General features: G+C 32.8%; 1 protein-coding gene across 2 annotated transcripts in view; it reads left to right on the plus strand.

Moving 5' to 3' along the window:
- Positions 1-23969, plus strand: part of Ccdc50 (coiled-coil domain containing 50) — a 60557-nt gene extending 36588 nt beyond the window's left edge. The window contains exons 5-12 of one of the 2 annotated variants that reach the window (XM_076867375.2): positions 3187-3304; positions 8033-8560; positions 13146-13264; positions 14023-14067; positions 14166-14270; positions 16155-16237; positions 21336-21442; positions 22997-23969. In XM_076867375.2, coding sequence (XP_076723490.1) covers positions 3187-3304; positions 8033-8560; positions 13146-13264; positions 14023-14067; positions 14166-14270; positions 16155-16237; positions 21336-21442; positions 22997-23016 — 1125 coding nt within the window. In that variant the 3' untranslated portion in view covers positions 23017-23969. The remainder of the gene's footprint in view (positions 1-3186; positions 3305-8032; positions 8561-13145; positions 13265-14022; positions 14068-14165; positions 14271-16154; positions 16238-21335; positions 21443-22996) is intronic. The other variant, XM_076867378.2, reaches the window with a different exon arrangement.
- Positions 23970-25326: the final 1357 nt, after the last annotated feature.

Consider the following 25326-nt stretch of genomic DNA (forward strand, 5'->3'; position numbering starts at 1 on the left):
AGGTGAGATGTAAGTTCCCATTCCAGTTAGTGTACTTCCTGGAGAGTTTTCTGTAGAACAGGGATATTTCCACATATTGGCCCCAAATAAGTTTACCTAATAAGTTAAAAAAAATTAAAAATGACTTTGAAAGGGTTTAAACATTTCTGTAGATGTATTTCCCCAAGTTATGTTGTGTAGAAGTTCCACAAGGTTCATATTAATAAATATATATCATTCAATATATAATAACAGGCTCTCTCATAAAATGAGTTTGGAAAATTCTAGGTTAAGGAAACATAATAGTTTCTTTAATCAAAGAGTGAAGCATATTAATAGGCATTTTGAAGAGATGTGGTATATACTCTCATTTGAATGCTTTTTTTATTAGACTTTTGAGTTCTGTGTTCTTCACAATAGTTTAGGGAATGATATTCTAGACTACACTATCCTTTAACAGGAAGGAAGCTAAGGATTATGGAGATTGTATCAAAGGTGACTAAGCTGGTTAGCTACATTGATGCATGGTGACTGATAATTGTCATCTTTAGCTTGTTTCAAAGGAAATTACTTCATTATGAAATCTTCCAGCAGAATTCATTGCACAGTAATGTTGGAAAGCAGGGAAGTGGGGTACTGATGCTAAGCCTCACCTATAATATAGTGGCAATTTTCCATTGAATCTTTTCCCTTCTTCAAGCCTAGCAAACCATTTCTTCACACCCAGGAGAAACTTACTCAAAAAAGCTTAGGTAATAAGTGCATATTATTATTGTTTTTCTACTTGATCAAAACCATGCCCTTGACTAGCTAATAATACATTGTAAAGAAGGGACATGATTCTTGTCCTAGTTCTTCACACTGGGAGAGTGTTCATTATTGTGTATTCATTAGTACTAAATTCAATATCAGGAAAGCAATTATAAGGTCCCTGAAGTGTAGTTTATTAATTTCTGCTGGCAGTTAGGCCTGATAATTTTTCTTTGTATTTTTTTCCCTCAGTTATAACAGGAAATTTTGGTTTTGTATAGAACACATCACTTAGAGAAAATTGTTGGATGCTTAGTAAAAATGACAACTCAGGGAGGTGTTTGCATTTTTTTTCTCTTGGTCAACTGTGTAAGAATGTGAGAACATCTAATTTAACAGATTATAGTTTGGAGAAGCAAACTGTTTCTCCCATCCCTCTTTCCCTTCCTAACTGATTGATATATTACTTTCTTAGACATCAAAGTAACTGACTTAGGCATTGGTGCCTGGTAAATATGCACAGATGTATTAAAATGATGCATTAAGTAGTCAAACGCATGTGAATTGAATAATTCAAAGTCTTCATTACACACATAAATAGTAGAAGCTTCAAAGAAATTTATATTAGTAGCTATTGTTTCTCATCCAATATCTTGTTAAAGCATCTCTGCTTGAATTAGAAGGGAAAGAAAACCATCTTAACTTTCAGACTTACGGCATACTTTTTCCGTTAAAGTGTTAGAAATTCAAGTTTTAGGCATGAGAAGTATACTTGTGTTAAGTAGGATTGTGTCCTTTATCTCTCATTCTGAGTTGGAATATTTTATGAATGCCCACTCAAGTGTCTGACACTGTGTAGTATAGACTTTTAAAAATAGATTATTTACCCCCCAAAAATACATATACACATATATACATATATATGTATACATATACATACATATATATTTTTTCACTTAAGAGCAATGTGTTAATATATTTTAAGTTTGCATTTAGGCATTTACTTAACATAAAGTCAATTTGTAAGGCTAGTTTGATAAATAGTAAAGAAAAAAAAAGCTGAAGGTATAGTGAACATCTTTATTTATTTATTTACTTATAAATAGAAATGGATCTTTCACATATACCCCTCCTTTTTTAAAAATTTCTGTTAGTTGTAGATGTTCCCAATATCTTTATTTAGGTTTATGTGGTGCTGAGGATCACTGAGCCACAACCCCAGCCCCAAATCAGTTTTATTTTACCTAGCCTTAGCATCCAGCATTTTGGCAGAGATGTAAAAAAAGTCTAGTTCACTCATATGAATGTTTTTTAAAATTGCTTTATAGTCTTAGTGTATTCATCTGGACAGATTCAGAAGATTTCAAAAGAATAGTAATTTTTGCTTCAAATTTTCATCACTGACACCTAAGCAGTTCTTGTATTCCTTATTTATTATAAATATAGAGAATTATCTCTGATGGTTATTACCATTTGCATGCTTGAATATTGCTGCCATATTTGTTGTGAACCTTTATGTGTCTAATGAGGAAAGTATATGTGAGCATAAAAATTTATATGCTATTTTATAGGACTTTCATAGAAATAGCCATCAGATTTAGAACATTGTCATTATCCACCCCACAACCTTTAGTGACTCTTTATCTCCTATATTTTGGGCTTCAGACTTCCTATAATTCTCTGTGAGGAGTGCTTGTGATTCAGCCTTTGACTGTCTTTCTCACCTTTTTCTTCAATATCTCATGGCCTGTGTTTTGATTAGACTGCTGGTCATCTTCTATATTGATGCCCATTTTAACATTCACAACTTTGCTGATGTTCTCGCTCTGTCTCTCCTTTCTATGTTGAAATTCAGATCTTCATTCAAAGCCTAACACAATGCAGAGTTTTGTACTAATTTCTTAATAATATGCCATCTTTTGTATTCCCATAGGTATTTAACTTTTTGAGGCATTTATAGTTTATAATTTTATTAAAGTTATTTGCATGTTCTTTTGTTTTCATGTAGGGGTGGTAATGTTTTGAGAAGCAGGGTTGGAATGTTACTCATCACTCTTTTTCTCACAGTGCCTTTATAATTTATAAAGTTTTATAGATTACTGTGCCCTTCCCCATACAGACTTAATGAATTGTCAGCTTAGATGAAGGGTCCACAAATGTGTATTTTAAAAATTCTGTTGTACAACCAGCCTTAGGCAGTACTATTTGAATATCTTGAAATTAGGTTAGACTTAACTTTCAATTAGAAAATAAAATCCTGTTTTACTCATCTATATTATATGCCACTGCCATTGAGCAATCGTCTATGGTATTTGGATAGCATGAGACTAATGCCAGGAAGTGTGGGAACCATGGACAAAGACCATAAAAGCTTGGTAGTAGGATATTGAACTTCATTATATAGAGATAGTTCATTCCCTGGTAGTGTTTATTTTTCATTTCCTCTTGTCTTTGCAGGATATAGCTCGCCTTTTGCAAGAAAAGGAGTTGCAAGACGAGAAAAAGCGAAAGAAACACATTCCAGAGTTTTCTGGAGCCAGTGCTTATGGAGATAGTTACTTTTATGAAGATGGAGGTAACCATCCCTGTATTATGACCTACTCTATTCTTAGACATAACTGCAAGACACTCTTTGGATTCTATTCATAAAGTGACCTTAGGGACCTGGGGATATTTCTCTTATCCCAGATATTGAGTATATTTAGATTTGTGGTGGGATTCTATTTATAAGGTAATGAATTCATCTGTTCCATAGTTGAATAATCAGAGCCATTTTTATGACTTTTAAAACTTGGATATGGCTTTGTAAGATTTGGCATGTATTCTCCCGTGCTGCAGTCTCTTGGAGTGATGTATTATCCTCTAAGTACATAAAATAGAGTGTTCAAAATGATGGATGAGTCTTTGCACTTAAATTTTCTCAAAGAAGTGTGGACATTGCTGTTTTAATTTGCAAAATGGTGTGAATAAAGAAGGCACACCATGCATCAGTTTCTGGGTAACAAAACTTTTGTTTCTCCATGCTTTCTCGCCTTTTAAACCTAGGCCAGTGATTTATTCTGCTGATGACAGACAATACTAAATTTTGAGATGCATTGTCTATTTTTATTTATATATATTTTTTTGCTTTCTTTGCTCTTTGATTACAATATATGTATAAGGGAATAGAGTTCTACTACAGTCTTGCTTCTCTGGTGTTTGCTTTGCAGTGTGGTGGTGGTGGTGTTGGTGTGGTGGTGGTAGTAGTGGTGGTGGTGACTCTTTATCTTAAATATGTGTTGGGAAATGAGTATTTGCAAGTAAGTTCAGCCCTTTTCAAAGATTTGTCTAAGGAATGACATCTCACGTGGTTTCAAGAGTCACTATTGAACATAAGCTTGAAGACCATACCTTGGGTCATGAGTAAAAAAAACCCTAAAGACAACTTCTAGATAGTAAATATTTAAAGGTCAGTGATCCAAAAAGACCTTGCAAAACCAGTTATCAACTTTGATGTGTTTGTCTTTGATGAGTAGAATGGAAGCAACACATATGTAGATGATATGATTATTATAGTTTGAGTATACTCTTGAGCAGTCATTTTTTTTGGGGGGGGGTGCGGGTAACAAGGATTAAACTCAGGGGCACTTAACCATTGGGCCATATCTCCAGCCCTATTTTGTATTTTATTTAGAGACAGGATATATTGAGTTGTTTAGTGTCTTGCCATTGCTGAGACTGGTTTTGAACTCTTGATCCTCCTATCTCAGCCTCCCTGGATGCTGGGAGTACAGGTTTGCACACCGGGCAAGCAGTCACGTGTTTTGTACTCAGTTTACTGTGATCAGTAGGATCAGCTCTGTGGCCTATTTTTATAAGCAGGTTGATTCTGTTTGTTGCTTGATTCTTTTTTCATAAGTGAAATGCTCAGATCTTTTTTTGATAACCATCTTTTTTATGCTAGTTTTTTTTTTCTGATGAAATGATATATTACATCATTTAAAAAGAAAGAAAAGTTATTACTACATTTGCTATACTGGAGACCAGAAGGTAAAGTTATTCTTCAGCTGTAATTCAAATCTCAGAAATATTATCTTGTATTTTTTTTTGTTTTTAATTTTTAATTCTGCTCTGGAGGCATGCTCACTATAAATAAAACTATTTTAAAATTTAAATTCAAACACATTAGGATGGCAAATAATTAAGAATACTAAAATATTTTTGTTTGTTTTGTTTTTGAGAAGGGTTCTTATGTTGCCCAGGATAGCCTGGAACTCAGGATCCACTTCCCAGGTAGCTGGAATTACAGGCATGTGCCAACATGCCCGGCTGGTCTAAAGTAGTAATTTTAACATCTATGCTAACTTGAGTTGAAACTCAGACCTATTTGTTTTGACTAGACTACTCTTATTCTGATTCATCTCTAGGTAGGAGACTGTGTTAAGAATTGAATGGTTTCTCAGACACGTGAAATACACCTTATAAAAACAATCTATATTTTAATTATTTTTGTAAATTTGTAGAGATTGACATATATGCTTGTTTTTTAAAAAATTGTTCTAATTAGTTATACATGATAGCAAAATATATTTTGACTCATTGTACATATATGGAGCACAATATGTGCTTGTTTTGAGGGAGTTGAGTGTGTATTGAAGAATAGGAAGTGGTGACCTGAGCACGTGTGTGTAGATACTAGAATTTCTCTTGCCTCAGCTGTGGTGGTGCTGAGAGATTACATGTTGGTAAACATGTGATCCTCATTTATATGCCTTTAGTTAGGCCAAGTTGAATTTCACAGAGACCATATTATAATTCAGATTATATTTACAAAGCAGTTTTTTGTTGTTTGCAGTGATCCTTTCCCAACACATCTGGGATAGTCCTTAATTGCAGTTCTTTTGATTTTAGTTTGCTTTTTGCCTTACTTGCATAATCACAGTATAACATTACAGAAATTGTTGTCCTTTCAGCTTTTGTTTTACATAAAACTTAACAATTTAATCTTTTAAAAATGATTTTATATAGATTTTCTAAAACTTTTGAAATTATTCAGAATGTTTTCAAATTATGTCACTTGTGAAATGGTTTATTTATTCACTTGTGAGTGCATGTTTTTCTTCAAAGCTACATACCCTGTATTACACTCATATGTGTGATTATTTTTAAAGTCATAAGACTATGATTCAAGTCTTGTCCCTTCTTTAGAGCAACTGTAATTTTAAAAAAGATCTCTAGTGCAGTATCTTTAAGCCTTGTTTTCTGATCTGTAAAATAGGATTTTAAAAACATGTCCTTCACATGGATGTTGAAAAAATCAAGTAATATAATTTTGATGAAGAACTTGTGAACTCTAAAGTACTATTTCTATACATTCATGAATGTTGTTATGTGTATATAATAAGCATTTACCTAAAATATTTTATTTTGAATGATAAACATGGAAGTGTGTGTGTGGGTGTGGGTGTGTATGCAATAAGGAGGTTATTTATATTTGCCAAATAACCTAGTCTCAAAAAGTGTCTAATTCTCAGTCCTCAGCTGGAAGGGGTTTTGAAGGACTGAAACAGATATTCCACCTCTGTCTCTTTTCCCCTCAAATTTATAGATATCACAATAGGTAAACTAGAGAAATTTTTTTCCAGTCATTTCTGAAAATATAGTGATGACTCTGTAATAATTATTTCAACACATGTTCTTAGAATAAATCTACTATTGGTTTACTGTTCAACAGGAATTTTTAAAAAACACAGCCTCACAAATTCATATCAAAACCAAACCTTTTCTGTTTCCTTTGGTCTTAAAATTAGACTCATTCATGTTACCTGTAGGTATATTGGTATCAACACTATAAACCATTGTTTCTTGAATGTGGTTGTCATTTAATAGCTGGTCATATCACATTATTGCACAAGCCAAATGATTCTTGCTCAGTTATAAAATAGACTTAAAATAATATTTTGATTAAAGGAGTAGATTTTTTATTTATCATAGAGTAGTTATTTCATTTCACTTTTTATTTTTATGTAATATAAATTTAACTATAAATTGTGGAGTTAAATACTTGTACAGATTGTTTTGATTATAGGTTTTAATCAGATTTATCTTTAAGATTTCCTTTTCTTCTGGAAAATGTAAGATGAGACTCAGATTTTTGGGTGGAAGCTGTGACACCCCTTTACACTATTCCTTTATCAGATTAACAGTATCAAAGCAACCAAACAGTAAAAACACACTAAAAACTAAGAAAACATAGTTCTTTATTTTCTCTACACCCCATCAAATGGTGATAGCTTTGTTACATGCAGTTCAGTAAATGATTAATTCCAAAAGGGAATGTATCTTAGCTAAATTAGCAATTTTCTTTGGAATTAGGATTTCTTTATTTTATTCCCCAAATGAATTTAAAATTTTAAAAACACTAAAATCAGTAATTCCTGCAAAGTTCATGTTAATTTGCTTCTTTTTTTCAGTGTGCTTGAATGAGACAAAAGCACCCATGCGTGTGCTCTTCTGAAGTTTGTATTAAATTTTGATATTTATATATTTATTTATAAATTGTATCAAAAATTTTTGGAAATATATTTAGGAAGTGACCCATTTTTATGTATTCCATTTTGGCATCCCCTTTTAAGATTTTTTTCTCTGCCAAGATTCACTAAAATTGAGAACAGAATTATTAAAAGATAAAACATGGTTATTTATTCACCTGAAATTCTCCTCTTAACCTTTTCTACACTGAACTGTGATAAAGGGCTGTTTTTTGAAGTATCTGGGAATGTTTGCTTTGGCCACAAAAGGGAAGTGGGTATAGGAATACCAAGATCTTTCTCAAAACTAAGCAGAAACTAGCAACATTCTGATATAATTTTATTGCCATTTCCCCTAAGAATAGTTGAAAGCCTATGACTGAAATCACAAATCTTAATTTTTTTCTGTTTTATAAGACTTTTGAGTCCCTACTTTCCCCCCCCCCACTAGTACCAAAAGAGTTTTATACAATACACTTTAATGTTCAACAGCTATATTTTTTGTTATTGGCAAATATGAAGGTACTCCATAAATTCTGCCTAATCAAGATCAAATTCTTCTTTCAGATTTCACTTAATTTTAGTTTTTCACCTTTCTGATTATATACCCAGAATCCTTTTTGAATACATGGAACATTTTAGTAAATACTCATTCTCTCTGCTCAGTTTGTTAAGCAGTTTTCTCCATTTTGAAAGTATTAAACTTGGGCCCTGACTTCCTCTATGTAGTTAGTTCATACTCTCATTAAGTTAATTTGCATTTTTATTTTTCATATCCCTATACCTCCACTCAGACCAGCCAAGGTCAAGGAGGGCCAGGGAATTGGGTTCTGGATACTCAAGGTCTTGTAGACTACAGAATGATGGAAAGACTGTGAAGCAGAAGAAAGAGAAACCAAGACATCCACTGGAGAACTTAGAAGAGTTGGAAAAACATTGTTCACCAGAGAGATCCCTGTCTTCCTCCAGCTGGGGCAAAGTGAGAGATGATGCCCAAATTACCAGCGAGCAGCATGAAAGAAAAAAGCCTAGTCAGGAGAAGCTCCGAAGACCTCCACTTCCTAAGATCAATGGTGATGTGTTTCTAAGCACTCAGTGTGATGACTGGAAGGCTAATGGTAGCCATGGAACTCATAATTGGGGAAAACAGTCCCAACACCAAGATCGAGTTTCACCAAAGTCCTCACAGAAAGCAGGGCTTCACTGCAAGCAAGCTGTATATGGGAGGGACCATGGGCAAGGTGAGCACAGAGAAAGGAGACACAGGCACAGGACTCCTCCCTTCTCAGAGAGTGAGGAGCAGCACCATCACCATGACACAGGTAATAAAGGACCTCCTCATTGGAAGTCCTGGTATCATGTATATACATACAAACCAATGCCTTTAGTAAGCATGTTAAGCAAACTTCATTCCTTTCTGCTTCGTACTCATGTCCTTAAAAAAAATCCTGGATCCAAATGTCCATAAAGGTATTTACTCAATCTTAGGTCTGTAGGAAGAAGGAAAATATCTGTTAATTTTCCCCTTCTATGAGAATACACTGATTCCTTGGAAGATTTTTACAGATCTAGGTTACAATTGGAGGTACCCATCCCAAATGTACTTCTTCATTTACCAAGACCATACAACAGAAATTTCAATACTCAGTGAAAACTCCTGAACTTCTCGTTTACTTTAGTGAACCCAGAAGATCTGGTGATATTTCCTTAATAATATTACCTGCCAATAGGACTGTAAATACTTTATTTTCTAGACCTCATCTTTCTCATCTGTAAAATGAAGAGTTGTGTAGGCAGTCTTTTAATATAGGGTTTTCAAATTGTCAGATTCGACTGGAGTATTTCCTAAAAATGCAAATTTCTGAGTCAGTTTGGGCATGTTTTACACCTGAAGGTAATTCTTATGAATTTAGAGTTTAAAAATTATTGTGTTGAGTTACATTTTGTGCTCTTTCTCCAATTCTAACTCTTCACTTGGTGTTCTAAAGCGCCATCACAAGTTCTTGGTGCCTGTATAGAAATTAGGTTAATGTTAGAGGTAAGTGTCAATGTTTTAGATCACCTCAGGCTTAACTCTGCAGTCCATTATTGACATAGTAATGACTCTCTGATGTTTTCCATGTGCCTTCAGCACTATTATAGCACTCTACTCTCTTGTATTTTAATTGATCATATTCATCATCTTTGTTTCTTTTAGCTCATATTGAAATTTTACAGAGACAGAAGGATTGGTGGGCAAGAGGTACTAAGAAGGACCCTGTTGTCCAGTCACACTCTTCTTGGTTGGGGAACTGGTTTCTAGGTTACAGATTCAGGGTGATTCAGTTGATTTTTTCCTATTATATTATCTCTAATTAAAGGACTTGGTTATAAGAAAAATTAAAATTTACTTTAGCAAGCCATACTGAAAATCTACCAAAAATATTCTTGCCTTGGCCTTTGTGCTTGGATCTGAGCCTTGGAAGGTTATTAGTCAAGCCAAAAATATGGATGTATAAACACACTCCCAAATTATAGTATAACAGGGAAACATGAACAAAGAGCTATGGGGGCATAGAGAAGAGAGTAGGATCTATTTGAAGTAGGTTTATAAAGAAGTTATATTTCTCGAAATTTAGAAAGAGTTCTAAAGGTGGGTGCATGAGGGGGATGAATGGTGATTACCTTCTTCATTTCTGATTCTATGAATCTGACCTTATAAATGTGCTCTGAGGGATGGTTAGCCTTTGTGGCTTTAAGTTTTGTTCTAGGGTGTTGTTAATAGGTTTAAAAAGCATGAAACTAAATGCTGAATTACAATCTCTGGTATTGCAGTTGTGGAGGCAAAGGTTTGGTTTTATATTGCTAGTGTAGCATTTAAAAAAAAAATGTGTTGAGGTATGTGTAAACTGCTTAGTGTTTATCCTTTGATATTTACTTTGCCTTATAAATTTTACCTTCCCAGGCCCTGTCAGCATTTGCTTTTACAACCTTCCTGGAGTAGGCCAGAGGATTACTTTAAAATGTAATATCTAAGTACTGTTGGCTACATTGGCTGCTGAAGAAAACTCAATTTTTAAAGTTGTTACTATAAGCAAAAGTTTTATTTAATTTAATAATGAAGAAACTAGCAAGATGACAAAGCTAGTTCTAAGAGCATTTTCAAAACAACACTTATAGGTTTGGTTGAAAAAGGAATGCAAAATAAAATTGCTAAATTAAATATATGACTAGTTTACTTTTTGTAGGACAATGACCATACCTAACCTTCAGAGTAGCTTCTCTATTGCACTGTGTATCTGTTTCAGCTTATCATTGCTTTGATTTTTTTTTTCCCCTTGAAGTTAGTTTTTAAATTCTCTGGGTCGTGGAATATTTTGCACTTTCTTTTACAAATTATTAATTAAATATACTATGGCATTTCCCGGGTGTCACATGGCTTATTTATAAAATATTCTTGCATGACATCACAGACTCTTCCAGTCATCATTTAATTTTATCTTAAGCTTGAAATAAACATATTTTGAATAGCAGTACTAATTTAAGCAATGTTATTTTATCAGAATTTATTTAAGAGGATGCTTCATTTATTTCATTTTGGGAAGTTCTTGTGTGTTCTCAAACTGGAGAAATGATAAACAGAAATACAAGGAACAATTAGATTAATATGTGGAACTGTTGGAAATCTGGCTCACCTAGTTGAAAATAGTTTTTCTGATTCTATTTAAGCTGTTAAAATAAAGGCAACTCTTCTTTTAATCTCCTTTAATTAACTACATTTAAAAAAAATTTTAAGCATTACTGTTTTCTGTAATGACAGCCTTCTACTGAAGTATCTGGTGTTTCTTCTTGTACTTAGAAAAACTCACATCGCATCAGGAACAGAAAATCCTATAATGACTAGGCAGTCCTGCCAGTCTAGAAATCTAGTGTACTATTTTCTATCTAATGAGATATTTCGGATTTTCTATCTAATGAGACTTGTAAATATGAGTGGTACGGCAAAAGTTTAAATGAACTGTTTCCCCTCTAAATATTTGAGACTAAGAGTTATTACCTCAAATTCTAACTCTTATGAATAATTAAAGTTATCATTCTCTTTTTAACTGTAAGCACTAATGTTATCATTCTGTCAGACCAATTAAGACTTTTCATTTGACTACGTTTTCTCAGCTAATTCTGTTGTGTTGAGTAGAAGGCATAATAGTGGAGAAAGTTTGCTGTCTTGAAATCTCAGTATATCCCACTTGTCACTTCACTATATAGCAAAACTGGAGAAACTATGTGTATTGTATCCCCTTCAATTAGGATTTGGACTGATTATTAAACTATCATTTTTCTAGAGACTGGAGTATGGTATAGCAGCCTTTCTTTTCTGCTGACCTCACCCAATACAAAGTTCCCTGTCTAATTTATTTCACTTGAAATCTCCTTTTCTAGATATGACTAAGCTAACCATAATTCAGGGAGGGTTAAATTTAGGGAGGTTTACATTCTACTTATCTTCTTGGGAGCATGCCACTGTTTTCTTGCTGTCCTAAACCAATCAGAAATTTAGGTTCAGAACAGCCCTCTCTACTCCAGCCCTCTGTAAGATTTAGTAGCTCTAGGGATGATTTCAAATGGTCTGTGTAAGTCTGGAGCTAAAATACTAGGTTTACTCTGCTTTCTCTGTGGTAAAGATAGAAGCATATGGGTCTGTAGCTTTTCAATTTATCACAAGACTAGGCTGAAAACTCTACAAAGATGGGCTTCACAATATAACCTAAATTCTCATCAGTAAATCCTCCCTTTCTTTCCATATTTTCAGCAAGTAAATCTAGTGTGATAAGGCATTTTGATAATATATTAAACTAGTGGTTGCAATGTTAGTTGTAGATATGAATTATTTGGAAAGACTTAAACCTATCCAAGGCCACACTACACTAAAGTGGGGCAAATATTCCTTAAAAAATTTCTTTAAATCACCCCTACCCAAGAGATTATAATATGTAGCCATAGTTGCCAAATGCTGGTATAAGAGAGGCAATTAGGAGTAAACTTTCTTTCCCCTTCTGTGCCTCAGTTACTAAAAGTTGATGTTCCAAGTGACTGATTTTATTCATTGAACTATAAATTTCTGAATATAGTACACTTTACCCTGTTGAGTAATTGCAGTTATAAATGGGTATGAAGAGAAATAGTCACAATTTTGAAATAGCTCTCAAAACTTGTCTTAGATAACATTTTAAAGTTAAAAAAAAAAAAAAAACTCACCAGTTCCCCATGTTGCTTCCTCCCCAGAGGAATAGAACTCTGAAGTCATTGCTCTGTGATCTTTCTCTTATGTCTTCCTAAAATTTAATAATGACATTAAAGGATGGATGAAAGCTGTGTAAAAGATCTGAATAAGTGGGTTTGTTTATCATCAGAGCAGAAGCCATGGCAGGGCCATTGATTGGCTAACAGGTATTTTCACATAATTTGCAGGTGATGCTATTTCTGTTCCCTTTGCAGTAAGATATGCCATCTGAGGTAACTAGGAGTCTCTCTCTCACCTCCTCTAATCTTGTCAGCTTAGTCTCTTTAATGATGCTGTAACCTCCTTTTAAAAATAAATTCTTTTGATTTTCCTTGACTTTTTCTTTTTCTACTTTCTATTTTGTGAAGGCCTCACTTGTAATTTCTTGTGCAATATTCTGTTGTTAATGGGACCGTGTGAAAGGGGGTTTTTATTTGTCAGGTTTGGGGGCAGGTAACTATTAAAATGGATGATCAGCAGCACTGTACTTGCATACCTAGGGAAAAATATATTTCAGATGCACCCCACACTGAATTTGGGCATGGAGGCAATATTTTCAATGCTAGATACATAAAGAAAAACTTCTTTTTCTTAAATTTCACAACTTTTCAGGAAACAGTTGCCTTATTGCAATGAGTTTTTTCCAGGAACGAAGCCACAGGTAGTGAAAGATGCTGTCTGCCCTCCTGCATCACGAGTCACCCACAGGAATCAGGAATGGTATGATGCTGAAATTGCCAGAAAACTGCAAGAAGAAGAACTTTTGGTGAGCATATTTTAAGGCAAAAGTTCAGGTGAATCAGTAGGTTTTTTTGTGAATTGAATAAACATTATTATTATATAATGGGCATTATAGTCTTCCATCAGTTAAGAAACTGAAATCTGTTTTTTTAAATCTTTTTAATATGTGGAAAACAAAGATGGGAGTACAGTATCTCCCCTTATCTGCAGTTCACTTTCTGTAATTTCAGTTATCCATATAGTTAAATGTAGTCCAAAATGTTAAATGGAAAATTTCAGAAAGAAACAATTCACAACTTTGGTATATTTTAATATACACAGTGTATTATTATTATAATAATTTACTCATGATTGTTAATTTCTTATTGTGCCTAAATTTAAATTAAATTTAATCATAGGTATGTATGAACAGGAAAAAAACCCCAAAAACAACTATATATGGGGTTTGGTGCTATTTGCTGTTTCAAGCATCTACTGAGGGTTTTGGAACATATCCCAAGTGGATAGGGGGAGGTGTTACATCCAGGTTCATTTACTAAGTATTGACAACAGATCTCCAAGTCCCTATCTCATTATGAAGTTTCTAGCAATTCTCTTAAGAACCTGCTGGAGGATTTGATCAAAAGAATTGCTGCCTGACTAGTGAAAGCACACCAACTGCTGATCAACTTCAGAGGTGTTAATTACAACTAGTTTCAAATACCAGTGTATTTTGTATAATATTTTTTAAGTGGGCAACATGAATGTCTTAATTTTTTTTTTCGTGTTTCTTTTACATCAAAGGCTACCCAGGTGGACCTGCGAGCAGCTCAAGTAGCCCAGGATGAGGTATGCTTGTGTTAATGAATTTAACAATATTTTTTGGAAATATCCCAGTAATTTACCTGCAACTTTGTAGTTTATGATATTGACTGGATCTTGTTTAGGAAATTGCTCGACTTCTAATGGCAGAAGAAAAGAAAGCTTATAAGAAAGCCAAAGAGCGGGAGAAGTCGTCTTTGGACAAAAGAAAGCATGACTCTGAGTGGAAGGTATGGTGTGGTTGTGTGTGGTTGTGTGTGTGTTTTAATTTTTTTATTAGAAATAAGATAAGAAATGGGAAGGGAACTCTGCTTTTAGAATAGGCTCTGCAAATATATTTAGGATATTACGTATGTGAATCTAATGTGTAAAAGTTGTTTCACTGTGAAAGGTCATTGAGTTCTTGAAAATAATTATGTAAAAAGATAACTGCAAAGATTGAAAAAGCTTAGTCTATTCATTTTAAGACCTAAGATGCATGTGTTTCTGGTTACGAATGATCTTTGTTTGCATATACTTACAGTATAGGAGAATAGAGCATTTTCACGTGCTTTCAGAATTTTCATGGTAATCTACTCTGTCTACTTTCCTTTTATACTTGTGTTATTCTTTATCCCTACCATGTACTTGTTTCTCTTTTCATTGACACAACTTCTATGGAAGACTGACAGATACATACCTATCACTAGCAAATTATTGCATATTTCACAGTGGAAGAACTCTTTAGCACTAGCTTGGACTGTTTTCTTTCCCTTCATTAATTGGAAATAGTTGACAAAACAAGCAGTGACTGCAGTTCCTTCTGCTGTAGTCTCATTATTGTATGTGGTGGTTACAAGTTCAGTTTTATAGACTTTACTCATCAGTGACTGTTTGCAAAGCACCACACTGGACCCACATGGAGATAAAGAAGATCTTTCCTGAATAATCTTATGTAATGCAAAGAGGAAAACAAAGATTAGATAGCTAACAAATACATGACCCAGTAGGATGGAATAAAAGCAGAGGAGCAGTACAAGAATACACACAATAAAGACTTTTTAGGGAGGGAGTTTGCACCAGTCCTGGAAGCATGCAACTTAGGATGTGTGTTCATGATACAGTGGATCTTTAGTTCTCTTTCAAACAGATTTTCTCTTGAGCTCTGGTTTCGCCTCACATTTTTGGTAATGATTGTGAGGCAGAAGAATACATAGAAACTAAGACTGATAATATTGCTCTATCATTTTTTCTTCCTCGCTTATCCAAGACTCAGACTTAAATCAAATGAAAGGATTATTTCCATATTAATGATGTATAGTTAACTCCCCGCCTTATCCTTTTAGTAATTCAAACATTTTTTTTTAACATTTTATTTTTAATCAAGAATACCCAAATGCTTCTGCTATATAATATAAGCCACAGTTATTCAAATTCTTTGTTAACTAGAAAAGGGTAGGTGTATTATAGATTATAAACTGGGAAAGTCAGAGGGTAATGGCCATATGTCTAGCAAGTACCATGACTTCTGTGATTTCTAGATTTATATCTGGTGCTGTAATAGTACTTCTTTTGGGCAACTTAACTTGCATGTGCTTTACTTGCCTGGCTAGAAAATCATCAGCTAGGTATATAGAAGGAAGTTTGAGAGCCCAAACGTAGATTCTGTTGAATCTGGGTATCTTTAGTTCATATCAATAGTTATTCATCTGTTAAATTAACAATCGATAGCCAAGCATGCCTCTGTGGTGACCTCGTTTGTTTATTTGTATTTTGCCCACTTATATAGCTGCATTAACCATCTTCGACCTGCCTTTGTGTGTATATGTGTGTATATATCTGTGAGCATAGACATACATATAAATACATATATATGTATTTTTATATATGTATTTTTATATATGTATATATGTTATTTATGTATTATATATATGTATTATATATATATATGTATGTATTTTTTAAAACCTCAGAGTAACTGTATATAAAATAAGTTCGTGTTGCTTAACTAAATGTAAGTAACCTGAAATTACTAAAGGAGAACTTAAATGTTTTTTAAACCTCTTCCTTTGCTTGATCTTTTTGTGTGTGTGTGTGTGTATGTACATTTTGTTTGTTTCTTTTTCTGTTCATAGTCAAAACCAGCTAAATCAACACACCCAAAGTCAAAGGAGCATGATGAAGCTCATCACCGGTCTAAAAATGACAGGCCTGCACGGTAAGATGACACCTGAAAAGGGGAGAGAGGAAATTGAATTTTGAGTAAGGAGATGTCAGTTGCCTGAAAAGACTATTCTTTGGAGAAGATATCGAAAACTACAGGTTTGAGGTGCTGTCAAATCTTTTAGGGTTCTTCTCAAGCTTTTAAAATTTCTAGTCTTAAATTGGGTTGCATAAGTCAAATAAGTGATATTTTACAGAAACTGGGGTGTATAGGGAAAGGTGTGCTTTTTTGAAGGATCAATTCCATCTGTCTTCACTGAATTTATACCCTCAGCTATGGAGAGATGAGATTAACCATTTTCCTAAATAAAATCTCAGGTGTTAAATTTTTATTGGATTTCTTCATCCACACTACTGTATGCATGACATTTAAAGATGCTGAAACTCATTCCTGCATTGAATCTCAGTATCTTAGGCAAATACTTGAGTCATTGCAAACTCTAAATCCCACCAGAGCAAATAGCTTTGGTTGTGGCATATGTACTCCCTGACTGACTTCTCTCAAGCAGTCTTGAGTCCTACTTATAGGAAAAATACAGCTCTTTCCACCTTTAGTTATCAATATTTAAGTCTCCGAGGAAGTAACCTCTTATTTTCTCTATTGTTTTTTGTTGTCTTTCTTTGAAAGACAACATTTCAATTAGAATATGAAGACAAACATTAAATATGAAAAGATACTGGGGAAAGGAGCAGGGAGGGAGGAATGAGAAAAGGGAGATCAATGGAAACTAAGTTATAGGAACAAGAAGTTCTGGTGGGCTATTATTGTACAGGAAGATGAATATAAATAACTGTAATGAACTGTACATTTTTAAAAGGTAGAAAAAAGTATATTAAAAGCTGTCACCATAAAATAATGATAAATGAGGAGACAGATATGTTTAATCTGATTTAAACATTATACAATATATACATGTATAAATATGTCATCCTGTTAATATATACAAATTTTATATTTTTTATTTACCAGTTAAAATATACTTAAAATGAAAAAAGACAAAAGTAACACTAAACCTAATGTTTAATTCTGAATCACTAATACCTTGCATTTTGGTCCTGCTTATTAATATTTATTAAAATGATAAATGTAAGTTTTATTGTGTTGAAAAATATATACAGTTGTTGCCACATATTACCAATACTTAAGTTGCTGGACTTGCTTTCTTCAAATGAATATATTTAGTGTCCTTAAAAATCCATCCTCTGTTTTTAAACTCATGTGTTTTCAAAAGATAAATACCCTTAACAAAATAATATTGTGTTTGTATTACTCTGAGGATAATAGTAATATAGTCTGTTTAATTATATAGAATCTGTTGCGTTCATAATTTTTGGTTAAACACATGCCAAATATCTTTTAAACCACAATTTAGAATTATATAGTTTAGTACACTCCACAATATCTAGATAATATAAAAAGCAGCTGTGGGTAAATATGTCTGGATGATGATAATGATGCTGATGATGATAATTTTAGTCAAATGAATTCAAATCAATTTTAGAGTGATTTCATAATAAGTCCTTGGCCTCTTTAGAACACTACTACCTTTGTAGTTGATTTGATAGAATAGTCTTGGACAGCTATTTCAAAAGCTTCCTCCTGTTGAAATTAAGTTTTTGGAATATAAATATAAATAGATATTCTAAAAATATTAGGCTTATTGAAAGAGTAATCAAATGATCCTATATTATAGAATTAATCTGACATAATTTTTCTGTTTACATATATGAAAGCATTACAGTGTATTCCCACTATCATGTACATCCACGAGAATGGGGTCCTAGGGCTGGGGTTGTGGCTCAGTGGTGGAGCGCTTGCCTCACATGTGTCGAGAACTGGGTTTCATCCTTAGCACCACATTTAAAAAAAAAGAGAAATAAACAAAATGAAGGTATTGTGTCCATCTACTACTAAAAAAAAATTCAAAAAATACAAAATTAAAAAGAATGGGGTCCTAAATAGAAAGAGAATATTTCATGCTTGTATAAATATATCAAAATGGATTCTACTATCTTTATAACTATAAAAAGAATCAATCAATAAATTTTTAAAAAGGGCTATTAGTGAAAAGTGACTTATGGCTGCTAGTAGAACTTAAATCTTTTTTGACCTAAGAGGAAACCCTGCCTTCAAATATCATTTACTGAAAGATTATATATATGGCAAAACAAAAATGAACAAGAGTTTTGTGAAACATTTATTTTCGTAGTTAAAAATGAAAGTTTATATACCTTAGATGTGTGTGTGTGTGTTTGTGTATATATATATATATATATATGTTTGTTTTACACAACTATGAATATATGCTCTCTGGTTAGAGTCTAGTTTCCTGTTTTGGTCATGGTAGAAAAGTTTATTTAGCTATCTATATGGACAGCAATGATTTCAAGTTTTGAAAAATATGGAGCTTCCTAGGTTAAGATGTTTATTACTTCAGTGTGTTAGTAGTAGAAATAGAAGAGAGGAGAAACAAATTCTCACATAGTACTTATAATATTCATGGTTGAAATCCCAGTTTCTTTTGTCATTATAAGCTGTTTTTCTCTTTGTAAGGAAATAAGAAAACTAGTCAGTAGACTGGATTACTTCTAACTCTTTGTAATTGGAAAAAGTTATAACCCAAATTCTAAATTGTTTTACTTGTATAACTCTATACTGGAAATACTATTTGATATTTTGCTTGCAGGTTTACCTTAGAAAGTTCTAAAGATTTTATAAATATCATTTAGTTCCTTGTACATTCTTATGTATATGAATTGTATTTATCTCCATTTAATCATTTATTAAATATTTATTGAACACCTTAATAATTGTTCAGAATAGGGGTAAGCAGTAGTCCAAAAGAATGAATTGTTTCTTGCTGTTATGAAGTTTATTTTCTAAACAGTTATTTCAATAACTATTATTATTATGTTAAGCTCCATAGATAAAAAAGCATAGTGTGTATAAGAGCATAAGGAGACACCTAACCTTGTTTGGGTGTCCAGGAAGGTTTCTTGAAGAAGTGACTTCTGAAGTGAATTCTGAGGACATTTATCTATATCATTTAAAGATACAAATCATCCCCAGCGGTTCAGGAGGCTGAGGCAGAAGGATTGCAAGTTCCAAAGCCAGCCTCAGTAATGGTGCAGCGCTAAGCAACTCAGTGAGATTCTGCCTCTAAATAAAATACAAAAACTGGGTTGGGGATGTAGCTCAGTGGTTGAATGCCCCCGAGTTCGATCTCTGTATCTTTTTGTTGTTGTTGGTTTTGGTACCAAATCATTTTATGAGCATAGTAGAAACAGGTAATCAAAATACAATGCAAACTACAAATTACTGTTCAATGACATTATTTCTAACTTTACTTATAAATACCCTTAACTTTGTAACAACCATTTTTGTTACAACAACAACAACAAAAATTGGTAAGATCCCTGGAAGTAATAAGCTAATAGTTCTTTTCTGTATAAACTGAAACTAAACAGAACCAAACACCAAGAGAACTGAGGGCATTTTAAAGTGATTTGTTGATTCTTACAAGGAGAGTCCAGAGGATCGTTGACATCCTTTGCTCTGTTTGCAGCTTTAAAATCCTTTTTCTTAATGAGTTATTGTCCAGCCAATAATTAGGGAATTTTTTTGTGACTCCCACTTGGCTTCTGTCTTTGTATAAATGCCAGGTAATATTAAAAGAAAAGCACCATTCCTTTCATTTGTAATATTTCTAAACAAATGGTTCAATGAGAAATGAAAAATACCACATTTACTGTACTCAAATTGAGATATATATATATATATATATATATATATATATGTAAGACATGAATGAAAATATAAAACTTTCACATCTTATGAAAATACATTTTCACACATGCATATGTGTGTATAGATATGGATCTCTCTTGTGTGCAAACACAGCTGCTCTGTTGGTAAAAGCAAACACGTATGTACTTCTGTAGTAGTTCAGAGCAGTGATTTAGAGTCCATTTGATCAGGTCCTGGCTTTGCTATTGTTAACAGCTATGTGAACTTAGATCATTACCTCATCCAACCTAATCTAAATCTAAAATATGTGCAGGCTTCCTACTATGCAGATTTGTCCTGAAAGTTTGTTGAGATAATCGTATAGAACCTATAGCACAGTCCTAACTGTATATATACAAGTTTACATCCATTTCTGACTTATTCCAGATGCTAAATACCCAGGGAGAACTTTAATGCTAAGGATAGGGTAAGGAATTTGAACACATTTGTGTTTATTTTTATATTACAGAGCCCACTGTACTAAACTGACTACAACTTGACAAACTCAGGATACTTATGCCTTATAATTACACAAAATACAACCTTTCACCCTTAACTGCATCAGGTTCCATGTTTTGACACAAAATTTGAGTATAATTTTGGGAAATAAAAAAAGAATGAATGAAAGATTTTGTTCACTATCTTCATCAATGCCAGTTTTTACAAAAATCTATATTAAGTAATTAAAATAATAAAAGTTTAGAATGACAAAAAATTATTTTTTAGTATTTTGTTTTCTTTTACGTAAGAATTTGCAAAAGAATTACATAGAAAGTTGCAAATATACTAAGATCTGCTTTGCCACCTAGTGGGTAAAGGAACTTTACTCATGAAATTTTAAGTTTTATTGAAGTTTCCTGCCTCCCTCCTTTCTTCCCTCCATCCCCTTTTAACCTGCCTGTCACCTTTCCCCTCTCCTTCCTTTCTTTTCTTTTTTGTTTAACTCTATTACTTTCTAATTATCCATTGTTTTTTTCATTTTTTTACTCTTTATTGGTAAAATCTGCTCAGACAAAGTACACTTATTAATACCAGCAGATATATCTCTTTTATCTTTGTTTTTCTAGCACAGTGCCCCACAAATCTTAGGTGAGGTGTTGAGAAAATATTTGTTTTGACTGCATTGTGTGCATCAAAACAAAGTAGGGTCAAATAAGGCCATGCAACTATCCAGGAACTAAAGTGAGATTTCTAAAGCATTTTGGCTTTTCATTTCTGCAGAAAAAGGTTTGCCATGTAATCCAATGAGAGGTAGAATTGTAGTAACCATTACTTTGATATGTCTTTAAATTTTGGCTTCCTTCAGACCACCACCACCTACAAACACAGAGGCCGAGGGTCTGGATCATACTCATTTTACAAACCAGCATAATTCCACACGCCATTTCTCAAAATCGGATTCCTCTCATAAAGGTAAGAAGAGTGTATATGGTCAGGTTTTGAATCATTTTTTTTTTAATAAACCTTTTGTTAAATTAGAAAATCAAATGATATCTTCTGGTTACTAGAGTGGAAAGTAAGTTCTTTCTGTAGTAGATCATTGTATTGTTCTTTATTACAACACATACACACACAAACACACAAATGCAGAACATAAAAAACAAGCGCCTTAAATTGAGTGCAAATGTTTCTGTGTCTCTGCATTTTCCTCCAGAGCTCATCCATTCAACAGGTTTCTAAAGGGTTATCATGACCACATTAAGATTTGTTGGACTGCTTTCTCTACATAGATAGAGCATTTGTAATCCCAGAATCTAAAATGTGAAACTTTTTGAGTGTTGATATGGTATTCAAAAAGTTTTGAATTTTTGGAGCATTTTAGATTTCATATTTTTAGACTAGATTTTCTTGGCTAATAAAGTCTATACAGGTATTCCAAAATCTGAAAACCTCTAAAATCTGAAACAGGTCTGGTCCCAAGCATTTTTGATAAGAGATGCTCAACTTGTATTGACTGTTATTTCTCTTCTGCCCATGACTGTATTAATTAGGTTTTAAATAAGCATACATATATACCATATAAAATTTTATCAAAAAAAGTGGGGTAAAGAAAATGCAGAAAAATAAGAGCATCTAAAATGGAGTAACCACTAAAATGGTTGTATTTAGTAATTGATTGTATCTTTCAAGGATATGCATTCACTTACATGAATTTTTTGGTAGTTGTAATTTCAAATAATAAAAAGGTAGTTTGTTATATATTAACTTCCTTATCTGCAGAATAGAGGCAATCTAAATATTTGATTCAGAGTTGTCAAAGTTGTCATATAAAATAAAATAACGTGCAAGAAGTTTGCAGATTCAATGGACTTTTTAAACATTGAATCTTATCAATTGACAGAATTAGTTTGCCATTGCAATTTTTTAAGATTTCTTAGATGATATTTTTTTGTTATCCTTTTCCAAAGTTAATTGTAGTCTTCCCACATTTCTTTAAGTTACTCTGTCAACTGTCATTAAAGAAAAATATCTCTTTTCAGATGACTTTGTGTCTTGTTTTTCCTAAACTAATTAAATCAGAATGTCCTGGTAAAGAGTGCTAGACATTTGCATTTTTAAAAGCTTCCTTTCCCCCATTCTGATTGATATTCATCCAATTTTGAGAGTAAGACAAAATACATTTAAAAGATATTGGGTATTATAAATGTCTTTATCAAAACAACACCCTCATCACAGTTTTCATCAAATGGTGGCATTTTTATCATCCTTGATTTAACTGAAAGTTGTTCATATTTCTCTTTTTCAAATTATGCATGCATCACTTGGGGGGGTGCCTCATTGTCTTTGACATATTTTGTGCATAATGTTAAAATAACACAATAACTCTCTGGATATGAATATTTTATAATCAAGAGCAAAGCAAAGAGGACCCTCTTGAAATAAAGATAAATTATCTTGCTTGGGCAAGGAGAAAAAATGAGTTTCAGAGATTTTTTCCCTTAATTTTGTTTCTTTTTCCCTCCCCAGGTTTCCATTACAAGCAGTAAAAAAAAAAAAAAAAAACCTAGGAATCTGCCTTGAAAATGGACTCACTGTAGCAAATATTACTGGATAATACAGAATTCATCCCACATTTATTATTTTCTGCCTGTTTGCATTCCTGGGATTTTTTTCTCAAGTGTTTTTCTGACTATAAATGATTTCAATTCATTTCAAATGTTTTGGTTATTTTCCATCACTTGGGCAGTATAAGAAAATGCAGCTTCTGAATATTAGCCACCTTTGTGCTGGATATACTTCCTGAGATATAGTATTTAAGGGAATTATTAGATGCCATTTTGTTTGATATGTATGGAGTATTGGTTATCTAGGGATGAAGCTTTAGTTAGCAGTTAGAATTCTATGGAGATAAATAATCAGAGTGAAAAGTGACATTTGGATGCAATGCAAAATAAGAGTATAAGAAGCAGCTTTTTGGTGCATTAGTGTGTGATGTTTTTGAAGGACAGGGCCTTTGCTTTTTATTTTCTTTGGGAAAATAAAAAAGTCATAATTACAAAGTATTTAAAAGAGACATCTGGAGAATTTGAAAAAGGTTATTCTGAATACATGGACCATAGAGGGTTTTTGTACCCTTTTAGACCCTCTTGGGAAAACTGGCCTAGACACCATTTTTTAACACTGTGCGGATGTTTTCTTAGTAGCAAGGCTTTCTGAAGCCCCTGGGCAGTGAACCCTTTATTTACAAAAACTTAATTCTCTGAAACTTTAACTTGGGTTGTGCAGTCAGCTGAAAGTGAAAACCTTTATATCCAGTCCTTGTTTTACATTCACTTGTAGAGCCAAGGGAAATTAAATTGGAAGTCGATTGCATAAGTGATGTCAGTATCTCTGGCTGTAGATCAAAGGTTCTCTTTCTTTTTAAAAGACAGCAGTATTTGTTGGCAATGTCTCAGTAACGTATTGTGCACCTGTCAATAATTAAATTAATTTAACATGATGTTGAATTTGATAGTGTTTTTTTAAATCCAAGAGTTTGACTCTTCATATTTATAAATGGGCATTAGTGGGCCTTGTATTACTTTGTAGAAGACTCTTTAGGCCCCTCTTCAAGATCAGTGTCTTTATCTAGTAGCTGATTCATAAAATATGTTTATTTGCCCATAATTCTTAGTTAACATAAGTGGCAATCAATCTATATATTTATATACAATAATTTCCATTACTTTACTTGCTTTTCTTTTTTATTGTATGTAATCTGACATTTTTGCATTTCAATAGTGTTTCTTTAGGAATGAAATATATGGGTGACTAAAGAAAAAGTTGTTAATCACCCTACTGGGAACTACCTTCTTTTTGCCTTATCTTTTCATATGGTCTTTAAAGTTGGGCAGTATCAGGAAGCTATTTAGAGCAGATTCTCAGTACATTTGAATATCTCATTTTGAGAAAGATAATTACTTTCATAAAGTTTTTATATTATAGGAACTTGAGTATAACGTACCTGAAATTTAAGTTTTAGGCATATGGTAACCTGGAAAGAAGAAAAAAAAAACCCTTAGGGGATATAGTCATTTTAGAAAAATGAAGGAAAGGGCAGATAACAGGATTTTGAATATGGTGAAGTGAAGTGAATATAAAAATCTTCATGTAGAGAAGGGGAGAGAAAATGGAAGTCTAGCCTTAAGTCAAATTCCATAGTGGTTTCAATATCCAGATTAGCCTTGTTGACTTAAAACAATGCTATATTCTTTCTTTTTCTGCCCTGTGATTTTGCTTTGTGTTTAAAATATTTTAATGGTAACTTTAAAGAAAAACAGCAATTGTATTTTTATTTGATATCAACTTAGGCAAATGGGCAACATCATTTGCCATATTTTAATTTTATAAATGTTTATTTTTCTATCTCATACAATGATCAATTTCGCTTTAAAAATTCTACATTTCTTCTGTTTCTCATGTATGTCATTCATTCATATTTATTATTGTAAAATGTTAACTGAACATACTTTAGTCAAAAAAATGTCAGACCATTTAACACTTAACCAGAATGCTGTTTGTTTTAGCTATCTTAGTGAGCAAAGGTGATATAGCCTTTGTGACAGCCAATTCATCAGTATTGAAAATTTGTTACTTTGTTTTTTAGGTTTTTTAAAGATTAGTCTTTGAAATATTTTGTCTTTATTTTATTTTTTTGTAAAGCAAACAATTTTTAAGAGTTTCTGTAATTATTTACCAGTGAATAAGGAGATAGAAATCTAATTCTCCCAATTATATCCTCATTCTTTCTCATTCAAATAATGTAATGAATATCTTTGAGATTATAGAGGCAATTAACAACTGTCTGTAAATGAACT

Source organism: Callospermophilus lateralis, chromosome 10 (genome assembly GCF_048772815.1).
Source record: "Callospermophilus lateralis isolate mCalLat2 chromosome 10, mCalLat2.hap1, whole genome shotgun sequence".
NCBI lineage: Eukaryota > Metazoa > Chordata > Mammalia > Rodentia > Sciuridae > Callospermophilus > Callospermophilus lateralis.